The sequence below is a fragment of the Triticum dicoccoides genome, chromosome 3A (assembly GCF_002162155.2).
Source record: "Triticum dicoccoides isolate Atlit2015 ecotype Zavitan chromosome 3A, WEW_v2.0, whole genome shotgun sequence".
NCBI classification, from domain to species: Eukaryota; Viridiplantae; Streptophyta; class Magnoliopsida; order Poales; family Poaceae; genus Triticum; species Triticum dicoccoides.
Genome location: NC_041384.1, coordinates 744,970,039 through 744,977,816, shown reverse-complemented (window position 1 = coordinate 744,977,816; position 7,778 = coordinate 744,970,039). Strand labels below are relative to the sequence as shown.

Here is a 7,778-nt window from a genome sequence, read left to right as displayed (position 1 = left end):
AAAAAAAAAGTCAAAAAAGAAAACAAGAGGCTGAAGCCAAACTCACCTCTTCAACCTTTTTCCTTTTGTTTGTCAAAAAAGGAAAAACTATTTTTCCACTTTCTTGAGGGCAACTATTCTAATATAAAATATAACAGTTTAGTATAATATATTCCAAATTATAACAGTTTTTAGTATTTTAATATAAAATATAGCTAGACTGAAATGAATGAACAAACACACTAAACATGTCTATGTACATCCAATTCAAAGAAAATAAGATCATCTTATAGTTCGAAACTGAGGGAGTACTATTTGCTTCAACCCAGATGAAACTCTAAGAAAAGTTATTAATGAAAATAAAAGATTAGGGAAAATCAGTAGGGAAGAGATTCTATATACTAATATAATATAAAACAAATTTTTAAAAATAAAATAAATAACACTATAAATGGGTTATTGGCATGGACTAAACCTACCACCAAAATCTGAAGTCAATGGCTCTCACTTTTCCACTTTGAATGCAGTCCACCTGCCACCAATAATAATTAATCACTGTAGATAATTTATCTCCCAGCTACAAAAACAAGAAACAAAAGTGGAATGTCACTGTCTCCTCCTCCACTGCTCCAACTGTTCAACCCCTCCTCCTCCTCAGACCTCATCCTCCTCCTGGACCTTTCCCCTCCCTCCCACGCCGCTCCCGTGGTCCTCCCCACGACCCCACCCACCCCGGCGACCTCCCCCCACCCCCACCGCCGCCGCCCCGCCGCGCGGCACCGTCCTCCTCCATCGCCTCGCCGCCTCGCCGCGGCGTATCTCCGGCGCCGGCCCATCGGTGAAGTCCGGAACTCCAATTCGCGGAAAGGTACGAGCTTTCGGCTCTCCGGCGGCCGCCTCAGTCCCCGGCTAATCCCCTCACGTTTCCGGCCGCGCCGCCCAGATCCGCCCCCGCCAGCCCCCCCCGGCGCCGGCCGATCTGACGGGGAATTTCAGTTTATTTTCCCGGTCATGGTCCTGCGGCCGTTTCAGCTGCGAAAGGATTGTCTAACCGCGTCGTCTGCTGATTTTGCTCCGGGTGTTCCGGCTCCAGGGGTGTTGAAGTTTATTCCGGCGCCGTGGGATGAGCGAGGATGGCGCCTAGGGACAGCAAGGAGATGCTGCTGCAGAGGGCCGCCGAGTCCGCCATCCGCTCCATCGGCCTCGGCTACGACGTCGCCGCCGACGTCCGGCTCAAGTTCTGCAAGCAGCGCGGCTCGCCCGACCCGTCGCTCATCGAGCTCGACCGCGATGGGACCCAGGACATCGTGCTCCCCGGCAGCCTGACCACGGTCGCCGGCGTGCCCAAGTCCATCAAGTGCGACAAGGGGGAGCGGATGCGGTTCCGGTCCGATGTCCTGTCGTTCCAGCAGGTATGCTTTCTTGTAGGCCTACTTCAGAACAAGGAAGATGACAGAAATGAACATAAGTCAATTTACCATTTCAGAACCACCTATTCTGAGTAATTTGCACTTTTAAGAGTAAAATCATCCTATTCCTTGCATTACGCACTTCAAAGATATATATAGGCACCAAACACTTTGAGGCCTATAGAGATATGTATTCTGCCACTTCCAGGCAGAATAATTTTCCTTTGTGAGTAATGTTGAGGTGTATGTAGATAATGTTTCGATTGTTACCAGATTAGAAGGTCGTCAGTTATCAGGTTAGATATTTGGAAGAAAGTTGGAAACTCTGGGACTGTAGGTTTCTTAGCAGGTTGCTGGCAGCATACCTTGAATTAGGGACTGATTTTGCCACTTCAAAAACATGTAGAAGCACTGAACAGTTGAGGCCTGCCTAGACGTATTCAGCTGGAAGAAATATTTTTCCAGTTTGAGTAATGCTAATGGAGGCGTATATAGATAATGTTTTGGTTGCTACCTTATTAGAAGGTCCAAAATTATCAGGTTAGACATTTAGAAGAAACTAAAGGATTGCAGGCTTCTACCAGTTTGCTAGCACCAGCAGGATGCTTTTTTGGCATGCAGCATGTTCTAGCCAATAGCTCCTATCTCAGAAACATGCAACCTTCCCATGATAGGTTTGTCCATTTCCACCTTGGAGGGCAGACATTCAGTTGTGATGCTGTTCTAGTACCACACGGGATTATGATTTATGTGCTGCAGAAGCATGAGATGTACCTTGTTTCTTATTTTCTATGCTTGGCGATTGGTATAGCATCTCTCCTACTGAATATTGTGTTTCACTAGTACAACCTTCCGTCCCTATCATGTGTTTCCTTCCAAAGCTGTCATGGAAGTTGTCAAGCTGCTTTAAATAATGTTTGTGCTGTGTTTACAATGTTTGGAGAAAAAATAGCTAGCTTTCTCAAATCATGAAGCATTTTGCAGATGTCGGAGCAATTCAACCGGGAGTTATCTTTGTCCGGGAAAATTCCATCTGGCCTGTTCAATAATATGTTTGAATTTACTGGCTCCTGGCAGAAAGATGCTGCGAGTACCAAGTCACTTGCTTTTGATGGTTGGTGTATCACACTATATACTGTTGCACTCTCGAAGGCACAAATTGTACTACGAGATCATGTTAAGCAGGCTGTTCCATCAACCTGGGAACCTGCTGCTTTGGCAAGGTTAGATCCATATTTTATTCAGTTGTACCCAAAATCATGTACTCATTGAAAATAAGATAGGCCTCTGTGTTCTTGCTCCTTCACCGAAGTCTTGATAGGATGATAGCATCTATCTTTGACTGCCATTTTTCTGGATTGTTCTGATTTTGGTATGATACATTCATGTCTGATGGGTGTATTGTCTGAGCACCGACTCCTTGAAAGCTGTCCTCTACTGCCAGTTTTAGTCCTTGCAAATTTCATGTGAGATGTGACCATATATAAATAGTATCAGTTCTCTTTTCTACAGTCAGCTTTCTAAGCATGTAGCATTGGAATTGGATGTACACTGTTCTTGTTAAAACATGTGCCGAGCCAATTGTTCTGCCCAAGTTGTAAATCTGAACTTCGACCTTAATTGCTTAACCTTGCAGGTTCATTCAAAAATTTGGGACACATATAGTCGTTGGTGTTAAAATGGGAGGGAAGGATGTAATTTATTTGAAACAACAGCATTCATCAAGCTTGCAAGCCGTTGATGTTCAAAAACGATTGAAGGAGATGTCTGACAGGAGATTTCTTGATGCAAATGGGCAATCTGACATTAGTTTCAGGGATGCGTACGGGAAGGAGGATAAGGTATTACCCTAGCCTCTAAATTTTTTTTTGCCTCCGACTTCCCCTTGCATATTTTCTATTCAACATTAATGATCATTTAGCCGTATATACCCTTGCATAACCCGCTACTTGCACAATAAATTTTGTACAACCCATCTCTGTAGTTGGGCGGTACCCAAGGGGCTCAGCTTTTGATCAGTGAAAGTAGATCACAGACTAGCTCCAAGTTCATTAATTTGAATTATCGAAATTGACATGCACACCTGCCATCTGTGCATGTGCCCATAGCCATAGACAGCAAGGGCCGAGACATTTGCCAATAGCCTTATTTTCCGTCTCTTTATTCCAAGAGGCAAGAGCTATTCGTGTATAGGTTGCTCACTTGAATTCGAACATCATGCCTTAATGTTTACGGCAGTCATATGTCTTGGTATGAAAGGCGCTGTTGTGTTTTTCTTAGCTCGGTGATTTATGTTTTTGTGTACCATGCAGAGTGACAGAAGAGAGCAGCGACTGAGATTTGTGGAGTCTAGTCCACTAAATTCTTATGCTTCGAAGGAGGTAGAGTTCTTTGTGTTGATATAATATAAGACTGTTCATAGGAGAAGTGTAATTTATGTTTGTTCTTTGTGATAATCTCAGGATTTGGTAGTGCTGCCTAGGCGAAGAGGTGGAAGGGATAAAGATATGATCTCTCATAGCGAGTGGCTGAGTAGTGTTCAATCAGAACCTGATGTTATCTCGATGTCTTTTATACCTATTACTTCATTGTTGAATGGAGTTCCTGGTAGTGGCTTTCTGAATCATGCAATTAATCTGTACCTTCGTTGTAAGTATAAATCCTGATCCTTTCAAGCTTGCTGAATAGTTTATTCAACTCTCAGCTCTTAACCTATAAAGATCAAATGTTGAAAGTTGGAACTGCATAATTAGTAATAATATTAAGAGAAGTCTTGATCTTCACCCCTAGTACTTTAGCTGCGTGTTAATTTTGATCATTTCAAAATAAGGTTTCTTGTTGTCCTTCTCACTTTTTTTTCCATACAGCTTCCTTGGCATTGATTTATAGTTCGTGATAGTGTCTAGAGTTAGGATTCTAGGGAAAGAACTTGTGTTTTTCGCGATGTATTTGGGTGTAAGTTTTCTATAGTCTATTCAGGACTTTAGAACCTGCACCCTTGGCCACCGTAAGGGTCAAACAGTAAAGGGGGCTGGCTTCTTCCTTCCACAAAACAAGTACCTATTGTTTAGATTCTAAGGAAATGGTTTTCTTGGGCAATATTTATTATAAAATAGTTGTCGTTTATAGCTCTGTTCACCTACTTCACTCCCTGTATATATCTGTCGGGCAAAAATACTAGTCCATTTTAGCTTATGATCAACATCATTAGCCTGCTTCTGTGAGGCTCTATGTGCTTCTGGGTGTTTTCAGTCATCTTTAATATTTGTGTTTCAATATAGAGTCCTAATAATGTCATAAATTTCTAGTACAATAGACCCATAGTGGTCAGACCCTTCCCTGAACCCTGCGCAAGCGGGAGCTACATGCACTGGGCTGCCCAATATAGAGTCCTAATAATGTCATAAATTTCTAGTCTCTGCAAATGAGCTGCAAAAGAAATACAAAAATGTGCCAGCTTCAAGAAAAAACTCTATTTAACGTAATGTTCGGATTGCAACCTTTTGAAGCTATATGTTTGTCACCATCCTATCATTAGGTCATAAACAAAAAAGCAAGCTAGCAAACATCGTTTTGCACAGCAAACAATGTGATGTGTGATGTGTTCATAACAAGGTGATATATTTGAATTTCATACAGATAAGCCCCCAATTGAGGAATTGCACCAGTTTTTGGAGTTCCAGCTTCCAAGGCAGTGGGCACCAGTTTATAGTGACCTTCCTCTCGGTCCTCAGAGGAAAAAGCAAAGCAGTGCATCTTTGCCAGTAAATTTTATTGGTCCAACACTTTATGTTTGTACCAACATGGTATGCACACTTTTCCTATTGCCATAACTGAAACATTGTTCATCTATCTATTTCCTTTTTATCCTTTTTATGTGGTGTCATGATCTCTTAAATGTCGCCGTAGAAAGTAGACATATGTTAGGATAAGTGTTGGAGATAAAATACTCCCTATTTGTGTGACCATTCAAATTCTTATTCTACTGTGCAGAGAATTTATAGTGCCTACCTTTCCATAAACAACCTGGTCGTTAGCTTAGATGCCCTTATATGTTGCAACTCACAACTGAAGTCAGATCACATGGCTAGATAACTATGGACCAATTATCACTCAAGAGCGAGATCTAGATAGAGGTATAAGATAGTGCATTTCCTCAGTGAAAACAACAGTACAAAGGGTATAAGATGTGTAAGTACTTGTAAGATAAATGGATGGAAAGTTAAGTGGGAAAGCCCCAGTGTGAAACTGTGAAGTGCAAAAACCTGAAACTGAAAAATATTTTAGACTAGTACGTTTTGGATCCAATCCTGGTGGCATTATCAAAATTGGATGCGCTGCTACTCTATTTGGCATTACATCAATCACATTTATCTTGTAACCTATGAATGGCAGGATTGGCTAGCGCTAGTTTATTTGGGAATGATGAAAACAGCGGTAGCATTAGAATAGGGAATATTTACATTTTGTTGAATTGATTCAGAAAATTTTAAACTCCTACATGAGCTAATTATTAAAATAAGTTGTGGATCAACATTGCACACTATATACAGAATATACAAGCTTATTATTATATTGACAGTTGCCACTCAGTTCTGGGTTTGATGATATTTCTATCAATTTTCTTCCCTTTTTGAGCAGCTTTATAACTTTGGTGCAGGTTGATGTAGGCAAAAGACCAATTACGGGGCTCCGGTTGTTTCTTGAAGGAAAGAAGAGTAACAAATTAGCTATCCATCTCCAACATCTCTGTTCTCTTCCCCAGATTATCCAGCTCGAAGATGACCCTTTCAACAACCGAACTCCAGAACCATTTGACCGCAAATACGTGGAACCAATAGGATCGTGGAAGCGTTTCTCCCACGTTTGCACAGCGCCTGTGGAGTCAGAGGACGCCTCCATCGTCACAGGAGCACGGCTAGAAGTGATCAGCCAGGGCTTCAAGAAGATACTGTTCCTTCGGTTGCACTTCTCCAAGGTCGTGAACGCCCACTCCGTCAGGCAGCCTGAGTGGGAGGGGTCCCCGAACCTGATCCAGAAGTCGGGCCTCATCTCGACGCTCATCAGCACGCATTTCTCCACCGCGGTCCAGAAGCCGATGCCCCGCCCTGCCGATGTGAACATCAACTCGGCGGTGTACCCCGGCGGCCCGCCCGCCCCGGTGCAGCCCCCAAAGCTTCTCAAGTTTGTGGACACGACGGAGATGGTGCGTGGGCCGCAGGACCTGCCGGGGTATTGGGTGGTGTCGGGCGCCAAGCTGCACCTCGAGAGGGGTAAGATATCCCTGCGGGTGCGGTACTCGCTCCTGACGGCCATGCTGTCCGATGACGAGGATTACTCTCTTGATGACGAGTTCTAGGATACCCTAGAAAACAATCAGAATGAAACGACTCCTGTTGTCATCCCTTCATTTGTTATGTGCGGCTGACCGTGAGGGCGTGAGCGGGTGAAAGATTTAGAGTTTTCATTGCGCCCGTGCTCTTGTTGTTAGTTTCTGTTGTATACAATTGTGGGTTTTTCGCAGTAATGAGTGCTGTGTCCTGAAATGGAGGGAGAAAAGGAAAATTTGTTGTTTGTGGCGTGGACTTGAGTTGAATAGGTTAGGTGACAGATTAAATTATTTGTATATATACAAAATGCAACAGGGAACTGTTTTGGTTTTGCATTGTCAAGAGATTCAGGTGTTCAAGGAAATTGTTGTTGTGGTGTGGACTTGAGTATTATTCCTGCATTTGCTGAAGAATGCTAAAATCGGTGTTTGCTGAAATTGTATTTTCCAGCAATGCAATGTAATTTGTTTCTGAACTATGTTAATAAATCGATATGTCTGGTGTTTCTTGTGATGTGCTCTTTCAAAATTTCTTTATCGTGCTGAAGTACATAAGGAAAAACAGAGCGCCAAATGAGATGCAGACATTTAGGCCCGTCCTTCCGCCGATGATTCCGGAGTATCTGGATGCCATATCTTGGCGGTTGAAACCCTCGGGGGTTCTTTTCTGTTGGTTTTGTTTATCGCGCGTCTGTGAAAACCGTCACTCCCTTCGAAGATTAAGATCTTGTGTGATGGCTGCTGCAGCAGGATTGCCTCTCTTCGCCAAGCTGAATGTTCTTGGTGGTGGGTTATGTCACATATGAGGAGACGCCTCTTCTAATTAGTGTTCACGACAATGACTTGGACTCTTTGGACAACGTGTAACAAGATGGTGATCAAACAGGTCTTTTTAGGAGGGGCCACTAGTTTCATTTTTTAATTTCTAGCATTTTTACAGCATAGGCCCCTGTTCTTAGACTGCGGAATCAGGGCCGGCTTGGTGGGATGATGCACGCGTTGGCTTCAGCAAGACACCACCTTGCTTCTCAATTTCTCATGCTAGCTGCTAATCTTACGCT

The 7,778-nt window shown here is 43.1% G+C and overlaps 1 protein-coding gene across 1 annotated transcript; it reads left to right on the top strand.

The window, feature by feature from the left end:
* The first annotated feature begins 688 nt into the window (after positions 1-688).
* LOC119270628 (MACPF domain-containing protein At4g24290-like) lies at positions 689-7,189 on the top strand. Its single transcript, XM_037552650.1, has 8 exons — positions 689-847; positions 1,073-1,391; positions 2,373-2,611; positions 3,025-3,229; positions 3,701-3,769; positions 3,851-4,037; positions 5,028-5,194; positions 6,049-7,189. Exons 2-8 carry the CDS (start codon positions 1,113-1,115, stop codon positions 6,745-6,747), a joined length of 1,845 nt encoding a protein of 614 aa, XP_037408547.1. The 5' UTR covers positions 689-847; positions 1,073-1,112; the 3' UTR covers positions 6,748-7,189.
* Positions 7,190-7,778: the final 589 nt, after the last annotated feature.

Excerpts from the sequence above, each read along its gene's own strand:
- LOC119270628 (XM_037552650.1), top strand. The coding sequence starts at position 1,113 with ATGGCGCCTAGGGACAGCAAGGAGATGCTGCTGCAGAGGGCCGCCGAG. Across the intron at positions 1,392-2,372 it reads ATGTCCTGTCGTTCCAGCAG|ATGTCGGAGCAATTCAACCG; the intron begins GTATGCTTTCTT and ends AGCATTTTGCAG. Across the intron at positions 3,230-3,700 it reads CGTACGGGAAGGAGGATAAG|AGTGACAGAAGAGAGCAGCG; the intron begins GTATTACCCTAG and ends TGTACCATGCAG.